Source organism: Convolutriloba macropyga, chromosome 1 (assembly GCF_964194025.1).
Source record: "Convolutriloba macropyga chromosome 1, txConMacr16.3, whole genome shotgun sequence".
Taxonomy (NCBI): Eukaryota; Metazoa; Xenacoelomorpha; order Acoela; family Convolutidae; genus Convolutriloba; species Convolutriloba macropyga.
This window is the reverse complement of record NC_134468.1, coordinates 3920265-3935481: the sequence shown is the minus strand read 5'-3', so window position 1 is coordinate 3935481 and position 15217 is coordinate 3920265. Positions and strand designations below refer to the sequence as shown.

The 15217-nt window shown below is 36.2% G+C and overlaps 1 protein-coding gene across 1 annotated transcript in view; it reads left to right on the top strand.

The window, feature by feature from the left end:
- The window catches only part of LOC142344447 (uncharacterized), a 251125-nt gene that overhangs the window by 183042 nt on the left and 52866 nt on the right, over positions 1-15217 (top strand). Inside the window, exons 53-58 of the mRNA XM_075396101.1 lie at positions 1327-1452; positions 1974-2296; positions 2970-3153; positions 5034-5209; positions 7752-7911; positions 9575-10047. Coding sequence (XP_075252216.1) covers positions 1327-1452; positions 1974-2296; positions 2970-3153; positions 5034-5209; positions 7752-7911; positions 9575-10047 — 1442 coding nt within the window. The remainder of the gene's footprint in view (positions 1-1326; positions 1453-1973; positions 2297-2969; positions 3154-5033; positions 5210-7751; positions 7912-9574; positions 10048-15217) is intronic.

The following is a 15217-nucleotide window of genomic DNA, read 5'->3' as shown; positions in this document are numbered from 1 at the left end:
ACTTGTTGTGACGCGCTAGATAAGTCATCGCTAATAATGCCCTGACGTTTAAGGATGTTGTACAGTCGGGTTGCTCTATACGACATGGAGTATCTTTTATTTTTGTTTCATAAAACGGCTCTTTAATGAGTTTCATATATACGGGTCGAGTTGCACGAGATGAATTTTTAAAACAAAAGAGAGTGTTGAGGTAATTTTCAGAGTGTAGATTGTTTATTGTCCTGAGGGCAAATTTCAAGAATTCGTATATGTGCATTTCATATACCGTAAGTAATTGATTATTGAAGAAAAGCTCCGAATCGCGCTGTTTGTTGAAAAAAATCAATTTAACTATTATTTCTGAAGCATTTGAATTCGCTTCAAGGAATAAAAACTGCAGCAGCCGTACACCAGGATACTACACTGTATAATTGAGCTGATGTTTGTTCAATAGTAGTTATGCAGCTGCTTTCGAGGAACCTATTATCTTGGTTTTGAAACATTGCCACACTTATTACGAAGTCTCTTAACAACATAATCAATGCGAGAGAAAAACGAAAGTTTTCTATCAGCAAGAATACCTAGATATTTGCACTCTAAAACGGATTGAACAATTTTATCATTAATTACAAAATTATGTTCATCATACTTGGAAGCACTTGTGATCATATTAATTTGGACTGCTTTATTTAAATTAAGAGCTTTTTTGTTAGTGTGGAGCCATTGGATCACATTCTCCAGGTCCTCATTTGTTTCCATTTCCAATAGCTATAATTATTAGCTGGTTATTACTGCCCAATTTCTCGTTTTAACAGCTTTTTCTGCAAACTTTCAATGGCTCTTCAACTAAATTTTAATCAGTCATTGTAATAGATCGTATCTTTTTGCGATTCGAAGAGGAATAATAACTTTCAACAGCATTTTAGCTGATACATATTTTTTCATTGCTTGATCAATAATATCTGTTCATAAAAGCGGTACTTTAAGAGAACACTTAATTTATGTCTGATGTATGGTAGTTAATGACCGATACAAGGTTATTTTGAGACAGTTTTAAGCCCCTTGCAGTCCCCAATGCTCTTTCCCATGCAATACCCAGTTTCATTCAACTACTGACAGTTTACTGCTAGCAGTCAAATAAAAATCGGTGTTCTTATATTCTTTCATTAATTCTGTATTTTTTTGGAAATATTGGGTTTCCTATTAATGTTTTGCCATTTACCCACAAAATTGGAGGTTTCATTTTACTGTTCATATCCCCCTCAAGTTAGACCATGCACTGAGAGAATAGAATATGTTGCCTCATTACGAAAAAAGTTTAATAAATGTGCTTTGATTTTTTTACAGGAGCTGTTGTATCAATTGGAGAAGATGGAGAAATCTCTGAGTCAGCCGACTAAGAGTTCAGGAGATGCAGCAAAAAGTAGCAGTGACCAAATTAACTACATGATGGACACTGTCAACAGGCTCAAGGTATTGTAATATTAATGGCATCATCATTTAAAGTCAGATCGGTTTAGTCAGAGAGAAACTGCCTGTTTTTTTCCCGAATTTTTTGCGTTTTGTTGCATTTCTTGTCCCTCACCCCTGTCAGGAGCAAAAAGTCTGTAAAGACATGTCTATCGTACTTTGCCTTTAAAATTGTCACACCTTGTCACAAGGTCACGCCGTCAAGGGTCTCACCTGATTTTGTATAGTAAATAAGTCTCCACGGAATTAAATCCCCATTTTAAATTTGATTTTTGGTCCTGATGATTTGTTCGGTTGTGATAGTTTCATATCAAGTCCCACGGGCCCGTGAGGCATGGCCAAACGCGCTAAATGCGCAGCTCTTTAATAGTCAAGCGGGGGCTTATTTCCTATCTAAAATTAATTGGGGATTTTTTCGGTGGGTTTTTTTTCTGAAACCCCTTGTCAAGTTGTTGTTACTAGATTGTTTTTAAAGATATATGAACAGTTCCGTCTATCATGGTAAGTTGAGTAACAATTTACAGGACTCTTTGACTGGTCACCAAAACTACTTGAAAGAAACTGCGTCAAATTGGAACAATCTGAAGACAACTCTTGACGACCTTAACTCCAACATGGTTCAAATTCAACGTCGCATTCCTCTAGCTCCTGTCCAGATCTACAATGGTCAAGAGTTACCAGAGAGAATGGAGAAAACTGGAATGTTGATTGAAGAGCTGGGAGTTTTTAAGAAAGATTTGGATGGTTTGGAACAGAGCTGTGACGAACTGAAATCAAGTCTTGGATTGTCTCCTGCTGCAGGCGTAGTTGATGAGACTTATCAGGACGTTCGAAAGACACATCAGGAGTAAGATGATGTTTCTATAAGCCTAATTGCAAATTTGTAGATTTTTAATTGCTCTCGAACGAATTGAAGCAGTTATTGTAAACGTGTGTCTTTTTACGCAATATTTTTGCTTGACCGTTTTTGCGCTTTTGTTCTAGAACATTCTTTGACTTCTTCGCGCTTGAATTCTTCATTTTTTTAGTGATATAAGTTGTTCTTATTCTAAAATAAAAATTGTTGCTAATATAGAAGCCATTTTGAGCGCATGAGAATTCAAGCAAATGTAGCTTACCCTTGTTCGAACCCTGGTGGGTATTTTTTGCTCCCATCAAACATTTCTAAGCCACGCCCACTATAGTTTAAATTGCCCCGCCTGTCGTTTGAGAGCAATTCATCCGACGTTAGTCGGTTTATGTTTCACTTTAAAGAGAAAAAAATATTCAATGACGTTTTTTAAAGGTAAAATGTACTATTCGTTCGTGATCCTCAATTAGAACCTCATGACAGAATATTTTGGAAGGAAAAGTTTGTTCTTCTGTTTTAATCAAAATGGAAACCAAAAATTTATGAATTTATGAATTATAGCTATATACGGAGTTCATAAATGTTGTCGCTAAGTTCATGCATTAAGTGGACAGTCAACAACAAAAAAGCTGATTTTGATTTCTGGCTGCTTTTACATATGCGTTTTTAGCACTGATGATTTACTCAAAACTCATAATCAGAAACTGTCGGAGGAAATGGATCGAAGGAGCAAGTTGGTGTCTCAGTTGGATGAACTGATTAACAAGTGCAATGCTTACGTCACACAATGCGCCAAGCCACTCTCTCTTGGATTGTATGCTGATGACGTCACAGCTGTCATCTCAGCCAATCAGGTTCGCTCCATTTTTAACGTTTCTTTTTGATCAGATCTGTGTTCGATTTAGGCCTGGTCATTTTTCAAACAATTGTTGTTTCTGGTAGATATGACTTGTTTTGAAATACGTTTAACACACGAAGTCTTGATTTTTGTTTGTGATTAAAAATTGTCTTATTCATCATTTTAAACAATTCAGGTCCATTTATCTTTAGGCGAAGGGAGATTCGACTATTAAGCTTTTAGTTGCAAACCGGAAACCTCATTAGGAATTTTAAGGGGGGGGGGGTAGGAATTTTATGACAGCCTGGCTTTTTGATTTATCTTAAACGAAGTAGTAACTATATTAGTACTGCGGTCTTTTTTTAATGCGATTTTTTGTCTGATTTAACGTTTGCTCCTCAAAAGCGAGGATAAACAGGTAAAGCCCGGAGGGCATTAAGTGGCTTAGCAGGTCTCTGGGAGCCTTATACCCTACTAGTCTCTAAGTATGCAATTCATCGAAACTGTTTTGAGGAGAAATAAGTTTATGATATTATGGGCGAATCGTAAATCATTGAATTGAATTGAATTGAATTGGTTTTAGTTGGATTAGTTGTAGTTACAAGTTACATTATTCCAACAAGGACAACCAATGAGAAAATCATTTCTCTTCGAGTGATTGCCCAAATATAAATCTAACATTAAAACCTTTAATTTGGGCCGTTTCTCCATGGGAACAAAAATCAAAAATTTCTGCGTTGTCAAACACATATGTCTCATTAAAACTTTTGCAAAAATTTTTGAAAGCTGGCTTTTTCAATTTCTTTAGGTATGCTGGCTGAATTTTTATAGATTGCAGGATATTGAAGGCTTTTATTAACTTATTCCTAAGAGAATGTTCTTGAAATTTTGTCCGCGTTCGTGGTGGGTTTAAGAGCCCTTGAGATGCTCTTCTAGTGCATATTCTACTTGAAACTTCAGCGTTTAGATGAACAACATTATCAAAGCTACGGTCTCTTATTCTTTTGAATAACTCACAGAAAACTGCTGAAACGTGTAGTTCGAATACTGAAAATATTTTTTTTCAAGACAAATTTCCGATACAGAATTGAACTTTTTAATGAAAAACATTGCCCTCACTATTCGTTTTTGAATATTTAAAATATCTTGTAGATTTGACCTATAAGATTAAGCCCCTCATATTAGATTAAGCCCCCCCCAGCCCAACTCCCCGCATCCAACCTCCTCCGCTTGGCCACTCCCCCTCAGATTCCCACTGCGCTCACGCCTCTGTCTAATGCACAACCTAATGCCAGCATCCCTAAGCCACAGCTGGCTACTGCAGAAGCCAACCGCTTGGCGGTCGCTTCAGAACAATTAGCCCGACCTTAAGAGGTTATGTTCAGTTCTTATGCTGGGAGTTATGACTGAATCTATGATAAGAGTTTTTGATGCATTCACTTTTCTAATAAAGGTTCTTCAATGCGGTTTTTGCTAAGTGCTATTCCGAGCGCAAGGTAAAAAAAAACTTTTTGTTTTCTGCTTAAAATTTTTTCATAAGCTCATTGAAGCAACTGAACTGCAGCAGGAAGGGATGAATAATGAATAGTATATATCAGAGACATGCTATAAATATTTTTGCACAACATTTTTCAACCAATCAAATTTTTGTATTGTCATGCGACATTGTTCTCCGATTCAAAGGGTTGATATTTGATTTTCGAGCAACTCATAGCTTAGTCTTTTTCTTCAAAATTTTACAACGGATATTTCCGCTGGTACATTATGCAGCCCCCCTGTTCACGTACGCTGCAGGATTGCAAATATCGAGTACTCACTACGCGAGGGAGGACCAGGTAACTATGATTCCCATAAAAGAGTACCAACTGATGCTCAATTTCTGTTATTGTTTTCCAGGATACCCACAAAAACATAACCTGTGACGTTGAAACAATGAAACAAAAGCTGTCAGAAGAGAAGGTCTTTTATGACTCACTAAATTGCTCGTTTCCAACTGAAGTGGCCAAAAAGCAGAATGAACTCAAATCAGCCGAGTCTCTCTTCAACGCCAGTGCACTCAATCATGAAAAAGCGTAAGTTTTTTTTAGTTCTGAGCTCTCAGTTATTGATGTATATTTCCTTTAATTAAAATAAACATCCCAGGAACTATTTCTACAGTGAGGATATTAAGGAAAAGACCTCAATTGTTTAGACGGTCCCTGTTACTTTACATTGTTTAATTGCTATCAAAAGTAATGTGTACATTGATGCCTTGGGACCATAGAGGTATAGAGGTTATTCCAAAGCTCTGTATCGCCTCTGGTCCCAAGGCATCCATGTACACGTTACTCTCAAACAGGGTTTATAACGATAATTTAGGTCCTGTTAGTCTTTTTTTGTGATATCTGGCTTGATCATTTGCTCGTCTGGCCGATTTTCCTGTTCATCCTCAAAAACTGGATAAATTATCAAATCCCGAGGGCATTTCTGAGCTTGGGCACCCTAAGCGAGCTACAACCAAAGCCAACCCCTCTCCTGAGCGAGAGAGCTATTTATCTGACGGAAGTCGGTTATTAATAGCCGCACAGCGATAGCTGAGGCTATTATTGGCCTTCTCTTGGTTTTTTTACAATTCAAAGAATTTGAATTGTATTGGGGCGCTGTCTTTTTTTACGACTCGAAGAGGAGTATTGGAGAAGTCCTTTTTTTTAATCAATTTTATTGGAGTGATTTTTGAAGCGGGAAATGAAACGCGTGAAAAAATTTGGAGTGATTTTGGCGCTGAACAAAAGTGAAGAGCGGAGCGAAAAGAGAGTGGTTTTTGTTCATACCGCTGTTTTTGAGAGAGCGAGAAATTGATGTGTGAAATAATTTTCTCTAAGCGAGCGAAAATTTTTTGTTCACGTGCGGCATTTTAAAGCAGTTTTTTTCATTTATTTTGGTTAATAGGTTTGGTTATGATTTTGTTTTAATTTTAGGTTTGTGTCAGTAGTGGTTTGAAGGTTTCTGGAAATTCATATGAATTTTATGATAATTTGGAGGTTTTTAACGTATTTGCCGATTTTCGGGCTAATTTTTGCGTTTTTTTGACGATCATTTTGTTTCACTGGCTCAAATGGGTATTGACGAAACCCCTTCTACTTGAAAAAATTTTTGATAACAATTGGTTGCAGTTTTGTGGGTAAGAATCTTTTTTTGTTGAGAAATATGACAAAAAAATGGCGAAAATTGGTACTATTTTTCTGAATTTTTTGCAGTTTTTCGTTTTTATTCTGTTTTTAGCCAAGTTTCTTTGCCTATTATGACTTGCCTATTGTTTTGCGAGCATCTGGATACCCTATTGGCTGAAAGGAATTTTTCTTTGGATTTATATGTTTTTGAAATATTAAAAAATTTAGTAACTTATTCCGGTTTTTCAGTGAAAGTTGTTTTTAAGAGCTTTTTTTTCATAATTTTAGCCTAAAGTATTCTTTCAAAATTCACATAAGTGGTTTTCGTAAGTACTAAATGTTTTGATGAAGTTATTTTGGCAGAAATAGTATTTTCGGGATCTCAATTTATAACAAAATTTGATCAGATTTTTTATCATATTTTAACAGATTTGATTTTATTGTTTTTACTTTTTTGTTTCATGACTTTGTTTCACGCTAATAATAAATTAGTAAAGGCACGTTTTGTTTGATGAGTAGTTGGATGGCGTTTAAATGGATTTTCACTTCGAGTCGTTTCCGGACTTCTTCTGGCTATGTTTTTTTTTAAGATCTGTTCACACATTTTCATGATTTTTGAAGTCAAATTGGAGTAGTGATTTTGGTCACGCCGAAACAGGAAATGGAGCGAAGAAGCGAGTAATTTTGCGGCGTGAAATTTTTTCGCTCTAAATTTAAGTAGAGTGAGAAAATGGTGTTTGAACAAAAATTCGATTTCTCGCTAGTGGTTTTTTTGTTCACATGCGGCAATTTCACTTTGATTTTTACTGTTTTTTTTTCGATTTTTTGGATTGAATTTTTTTTCTAAATGGTTTTTCCAATTCATTCATAGTCCGTTTTAGGTTTGTTTTTTTAGTCAATGAAAATTCTTTGAATTGTACGTCAGGACTTGTCCTGCTATGTTTTTTTTATTTCGTCGTCATGATTTTTGTTACGACCATATGACGTCACAGCCACTTTTTGTTCATTCCTTCATGCAATTTCAACTGAATTGCATGTGTGACGTCATTTTTCGCTCTTAGTGGAGCGAGTTTTTTTGTTCATGCGCGTGATTAAATTTTTGGTCACACTTGACTTACCTCACTCTCAAAAATGACTTCCTCAATTTGAAATTGACTTTTTTTTTACTTTAATTCAAAGAGATAAGGTCAGATGGGTGTGTGTCACTCTAAATGAAGGTTATTCGAGATCCGCTAATAGAGGCAGCAATAACTTATACAGATTTTTAATCAAAATATAACAGATCAGCCTTCAATGAAAAGACAAAATTTTTTGGTCTGTCTTTTTTACTGTTTTTTTTAGACTGCCGATCTACGAATCAATTGCGGCTATTTTCTGGCAATCTGCCAGCTATGTTGTTCGGTTTCTTGGACGTGATTGAATTAGGTGAGGCTTTGTAATTCAGTAGATCAACTTGATGTTTCAGGTTGCAATCGGCAGTGACTGCTAGGTCTGATTACGTTGATCGACAGAACAAGCTGCGAGAGAATCTCGAAGAAGTGGAGCAAGGTCTGACTGATTTGAAGAAGAGCTTGCAGCAAGTTGACAAGTTAAGAGACGTGCCTGAGCTTACAAGCGATCTAGAGGTCAGTTATCTGGACATTTATTTGACCTTCGACGATTTTAGAAAATTGTAATAGTTGATGGCTGATTTAGGTTCATGTAAAAGGAAGGTGGTTCTCGTTGATTTAGAAATGGGATCTTTTCCGTTTGTGCCCCCAGTATTTTATGTACCCCCAGTTACAGAGCACGTCATTAAATAGTAAATTATTATGTAAAAAATATGGCATGTGCGCTAGGGTGTGTAAATAATATGCATCCACTAAGCTGGGGGGGGGGGGGGGGGCAAACGGAAAAGATTCCAGAAATGATATTACTATTAAAAGTATGCGACATAAGCTTTCCTGTTATCAGCTTAAGGAAGATTGGTTTTTAAGATCTTCTACTGTCTGTGACTCCTCTTATTTATGAACCTCATCAATTTCGTTTGTCTAATTTCCTGATATCTTGAAACTACTTTCTTGATAAACAAAAAGTTAAAGTCTCTTTTTTGCTGGCTTTTATTTTTCTTAGTTCTATTGGACTATTTTTAGATTTATGGAGTCGTGGTATGTAGTAGTTGTATAAAGAAGCAATGAATTGACAAAGGTCATTGACCCTTCGTAAGAGGACCCGTTCCGGTCCTCGTTGTATAGAAGTCTTTGTAGATCTTTATCAATGATCGATCTTTTTGATGACCTAACATACGGAAAGTTATCTTATATAGTTTATGAGAAATATAGAGAGTTAATTCATCTTTTACTAAGTACGTAGACGAGCAGCTATGATGTTACTGTAAGTCCCATTATCGAAAACTAAAATTGAGCGAAACTCGATTCTTCATCATGCTTTATTCTATTTTTTTTAAAACGCGAAACGTTCTTACGAATGAGCTAATGATGCAACAATGAATCGATTGAAAGTTTCCGCGTTCTAGCGAATATTGAGCGTGCTGGTCGAAATTTTTGTTCATCGACGCATTAACTGTTCAATTTTAGCCAAGGGGAAAAATGGTTTTTTGGATTAGTTTAATGAGCACATCAACGAAACAAATTGTTCAAAAACTGTTCTATAATTTACCAAAGATCACTTTTTTTACAGAAAATCATCTCGCCTCGCGGTGCCTTCGAACAAAGTTTCAACGCAATATTTACTTATATTTTTCTTAAGAAGCGACCTTTAGCTGGGGATTGTGTTTTCCTAAAAATCATTCTAAAGTTTCGATTGAGTTTCAATTCATTTTATTTTTAAATAATGGGATTATAAGTAACATGAGAGATTGTGGATAGATTTGTTCTTTTAAATTGGGAGATATCATTTAAGTATTTCTCGGCATGTTCTATGCATTGTTAATTTAACTCTGACTAACTTTACGATTTACCAGGAGTCGTGAATTAATGGTTACGTGACTCTGCTTGAAGTCACTGAGAACTTCTGGCGTTTATCGAGAACCGCGAAGCAGTTCGAGATATTTCAGAATTTCGAGTCACGTAACCATGCTTAAAACACGAAACGCGTACGTTTTAAAATGACGAAAGTCAACGGAAGTCAACTTCTGGCTAAGTAGCAACTTCTGGCATTTTAACTTCTGGCACTGCAGACTTTCGGCATTTTAAAATGTGCACGTGAGTGTTTTGACATGGGTTTCAAATACCAGCATGAGAAAATAATTCCTAGTTAAGTATCCAATGATTTCTTTGATTTATGCAGATTCTGGTCGATGAACAGAAACGATGCAACAAAATGGCGTCCGATTTGCAAGATAGGTCAAACATTATCCTAGAATCTTCCGACGAGTCAGCCCAATCCCTATTGGCACAGCAACAAACGTCACGAAATGAAAACCTCAATGACGTCAAAACTCAGCTAGAGGCTATGTCATGTGACCTTGATTGGCTCGCTGATTTTGTTCACAATTTCACGAAACAGCAAGACTCGATTCACTCCAATATTCGGTCGATTCAGTCGAAAGCAGTTTCAAAACCAGCAGCAATTTGCGACGATGCTGAAATTTTAACTCAGTCAGGCCGACTTGCAGGGTTAACAGAGGACATACATTCAACAAATGAACAATTGAGTAGTCTGGAAAATTCTGTGAAAGAATCGCTGAGCAAATTTAACAGCAAAGTGCCGAAATGTGATGTGAATAGCGCTCTGAAAGAGCTCAAACAGACTTTTGCACGGTATGATCTTTCGTAGGCTAAATCTGATTTTTATCGCAGCATTTTTAACAGATATGCTGGCTCGTATAAACCGAAAACCAGTTCAAAATGAACACTAAATTCTTGGTTAAAAACGCTTTAGGAAACGCTTTCATATCACTAAATCGAACTTTCACTTAAAATTGACAAGGTATAGCTGACGCGAAGAGCCACAGTTATCAATGTTTCAAAGAGCGATAGACAACTAACCAAAATTGCGTAATTGTTCCAACCTCCAAACTACCATGTTTTAAATTAATTAGTTAATGATGGCCGATCGATTTCTTTTGCGGAGAGATGTTACCATTGAAAATCTCTTTGAAAAGTGAATTGATCGCTCAAAAGACTTTCAATATTTTTTATTATAGCTGCGAAGCTGTAAGCTGAGCGTAGCTATATTGCGGTGCTCTTGGTTTTTTACAATTCAAAGAATTTGAATTGTATTGGGGCGCTGTCTTTTTTTTTTTAAGATCTGTTCACACATTTTCATGATTTTTGAAGTCAAATTGGAGTGGTGATTTTGGTCACGCCGAAACAGGAAATGGAGCGAAAAAGCGAGTGGATTTGCGGCGTGAATTTTTTTCGCTCTAATTTTAAAGTAGAGTGAGAAAATGGTGTTTGAACAAAAGTTCGGTTTATCGGTAGTGGTTTTTTGTTCACATGCGGCAATTTCACTCTGATTTTTACTGTTTCTTCGATTTTTTGGATCGGATTTTTTTCTAAATGGTTTTCCCAATCCATTCACAGCTCATTCTAGGCCTAGTTTTTTGTTTGAATTGAATTTTCATTTCTCGCTAGTGGTTTTTTATCACATGCGGCATTTTAACATTGATTTTCAGTTTTTTTTCTTATTTTTTGATCTGATTTTTTTTAAAAAATGGTTGTCTCAATTCACTCATAGTCCATTCTTGGTCTAGGTTTTCTGTTTACTCAATGAAAATTCTTTGAATTGTACGTCAGGACTTGTCCTGCTATGTTTTTTGTTTCGTCGTCTGACGCTTCATTTTCGTTTTACATTTGTTCTAGAACATTCTGTCTCGTCACTGCTTAAATAGCTTTTTCGCGCTTGATTTCACGCTTTCTGCGTGACCTAAATTGCGGTTATTCAGAAACAGAATCTGTTCCTAAAACGAAGTTGATTGTAAGAAAACAGATTGTATGGCCCGACAGCCGAGTGGTTAAGGCGACTGGCTGTTAATCCGGAGATCGCCGGTTCGAGACGCGACAGGGAAAATTTTTTTGCACCCAAAAACAACCTCCTTTGAAATAGACTTGTAAGTTTTATAGGCGGCGGCGATAACTATTATCAACTCACTTCTGTATCTTTTTCCATCTGTATTTTACGGCACGCAAGTCTATTTCGCAGCTATTCCGGCAATCTGCCGGCTATGTTTTCTCGAGTAGAAATTGAGGTTTGAAGTTTTCAAGAATTTGTCTGTTTCCAACGTTTTCACGCTTTATGTGTACCCTGTGTGCTTAAACACACTTTCGATAAATTAGAAAATGCTAAATGTAAATTCTCTCACCAAAAATAAGGCAGATGAAAAATGAATATATGAATTTTAAAAAAATAGATCAATACAAGAATCAGAGAAAACTAAGATATTAGAATTTTGAGTTTAAAAATTGCAGGAAAATGTATCAATTTTTTTGTTTTTTTTTTTGAAAATTTTACTTTAGTCAAGTAGAGTACTTTTAATTCCATGAAAAGATACGATGTCATCTCTTTGTACTTGTGATGACAGATACATAAAAAGGAGAGTGTAGTTTGGGTTCAACAATCAGTTTTGGATACCATTTCAAGTAATTGTTTTTATTGAACAAAAAATTAAGTTAATTTATACTTTGAATTAAAATGCCTGTAATCGGAAATAACGTTTGGTTACAACCAATGCCTCTAAAAGTGAAGTGTTACTGCAATATTTCTATTTGCTTGAAATGGAATAAGTGGAACATACCCCGACGTTTTCCAGTTAAAAGTCGCCATTGCTACCATTTACCCCGTTTGAGATCAGAAAAATGATCGTTTTCCAGAAACGATGTCAAATTAAGCGCCATTTGGATTGGATTTTGATCTTGGACATTCAAATGTTTCTTAATAAGGGGATATATGGTTTAGTGTCAGTAGCAGTCAGAAATGGACTTGGTACCTGTCATTTATTGGATCCAGGTTCAAACAGAGCGTTTTTAAAATTTTGCTTTATGGACTTCTATTTGATATAATTTTTCGAAACTGAGTTGGTCCATTTTAGATTGTTGTGCTGAGCAACTGCTGTTTAAAATAACTTTAAAATAACGTTGAGCGGAATGAGCAAAGAGTGAAACAAACCGGAGAAGTCAACAAGATTTCAAAAAAACTGTTAATCGAAAGCTCCTAAATTTAAAGAAAAACTAAAAGCAATTAAATCTTAGATACTTTGGCGATAAAGTGTTGACAAATAAAATTTGCTCACTATTTTTTAAAAAAAACCAGGGCACATGGTTACGAATGGAAGTCTTCTGGCGCGTATAGCAGACAAGCAGTGACAGGCAAAAACTAAAAAAAAAACTTGAAGTTCAGCAAAAATAATAAACGTTTTCCTGAAGTTATTGTATTTGAAAAATAAAGCTCTAACACTTTAATGTAACATGCTATTTTAGATGCAAATTTGACCTGCCGACTCTAACTCGGAAAAAAAGGACAAAAAACAAAACTTGCAAAATTCATTGATGTCTTAATTTATTCTTTAATTACTTCGGTTTTAAAGCATTTTTTGTGCCCAAATGTAACAAACAAACAACCGATAGGCCAGAAGAAAACCGGTTGCTCACATTGTTACTGAGTAAATAAAAAGAGCAGCGAGGATTGAAATGCACTATCCAGCGAGAAAGTATTACGTCATAATCTCTTAACCATGTAAGCCTTACGAAAAGATTAAATGCACACAAAATACGTTCTATTTGGCATAGAAAGCTCGGAAAAAGTTCGTTAAACATAATTTTCGTTGAGCCTACTAATATACTGAATCGATTGCGCTCTTTTTAGGCTTAATATTTTTATGTTTCGAAAACGTATCGGTGACCAATCTGAGCTGAAAATCGGCTCAGACAAAATACCTGCTGGCAGATACAGCTAGATTTGCCGGGCCATTTAGATGTGCTTTTTTGCCTTGATGTTACGATATACAGTTCGCTATATACATCTCGATAAATTTACGATTGTCTGAATTTATCAGCTTTATTTTGTTGCCACGACCCCCGTATTACCGCAGCAAAAGTTAAATGGCAAAATAGTTTCCTCAACTTACATCGAGCGCTGGTTTGATTATTGACTCGATCAGAGGTGACAACCGCGACATTTTATGACCATTCGCATCGATGTTGGGAAGTATATCAAATCTAGTGGTTCCAGTCAACTAGGCGCCAACTAGGTGTAATTTTGAGTTAATCGACATAATTTGGTTTTACCTACACATTTCATCAGCAGACAGAATTACACAATTCACACACCGGATGAAGGAAGGTTTGAACAAAACATTTCTCAAGTGGCATCCGTGTGATCGTTGTACAAGGAGGTGACTATCCTAACTAACAATTTGAAACCCTAACATTTTAAAGGATTTAGATTGGAGTTTGAAGTTGATGGTGAGTTTCTGGGAGAAGTGGACATTGAGTGTTGTCCTGGGAGAGCTGAAACCCGGAATGTGGTCACATTCAGGCGAACATACAATATACACCAACCTGAGGGCTTCTTTTTTACCTGTGTGAGGAGATTTTGACACAACAGCAAAAAAAACTGTAAGAACTGTCCAAACTAAAACTTTGTTACTTGAAATCTTGATGCTCTATATTTATATTCGAGACCGGCAAATCTAGCCTCCCAGAACCCATTTCCTATCCCATATAGCAAATTTTTTCGTGTTCACCGGTCACCAATAACCCATCCCTATATATATTTTTTTTTCCTTGAAAAAAAAACATCGAATTTGAAAATTTTTGGTCAAAAATTTGGAACTGACCAAATCGGGCTAAATAATAGTTATTGGAACGAAATAAAATCACGCGAAGCAAAAAAAAACAAGTTTGAAAAATTTGACCAATTGTGAAAAAATTCTTTAGAGGTTTATAGAAAAAGGTTGTTAATCCGGGATGCAATAATTGCATAAATTTGTCAATTTGAAAGAAAAAGAAGAACAATTTGGTCAAGTTTTTCAAATTTGGAAAAACAATTCAAGTTTTTTTTACAAATCAGCGCTTATTCTTGGTAACTCGTAAAAATCGTGCATTTAACGTCAAGGTTCGGAGTTTGAGCAAAACTCAAATCAATTATGTTGTAAAAACATTATATGGTTTTCATATTAGCTGCAAGTTCACTTCATCACGCCATAAAAACTTTGCCTCAAGCGTTACAAGACCATTATAAAAAAGGAATTTACGCATTACCGGGTCTGAGTTTTAATCCTAACGCTTTGAAAATCCGAAAAACCGCGCAATTTCAATTGAGTCAATTCTTCCGTGATAAAAAGAGGCTAGTTATATGGCATGATGTGGTGAACAATTCATTGTCCCGTCATCGCAGTAACAACAATAAGCCTTTAACACCTTCGCAGCTTATTGAAGTGCTTGAAAAGTATCAGGAGCGCATAGAAGCTATAGTGTATTGCCCCAGAGAGGGAACTCCTGATATTTACAATCAGCTCAAGCGTAGTACTCTAGTTACCATCCATTTAGTGAAAGACATTGTGTCTAAACGTAAACAGAAAGATCTTAGTTTACTTAAAGAGTACAGAGCATTACACCAAAGGCCTGCGCTTGAGCTGAAAACACTCACTATAGTCTTAGCTCATAAGAACAACCTCCGGTCCTTGATAACAGGCTCCCGACCGAAGAAACTTTCAAAGCGCCGTCGTAAAACGCTTCGCACCCGTCATGCGTTCGAGGAGGCGGAACTCACACAAGCCTTTGATAACCTGAATGTCACTTAGTCTTGCGCTGTTGTGGGAGTCTACCCGCTGACTGGCGGTGTGACTTAGTTAACTCACGAGTTACGGGTTAGTTTGTGGTTGGTTCTCTCCGATAGCGCTTTACTAAACGTTTCGCTCTCCCCATTCTTCGAGTTTTTCACAACCGTCCGTTTTCCGCAGGTTATCTGATTTCATTTTCCGCTTCCGTC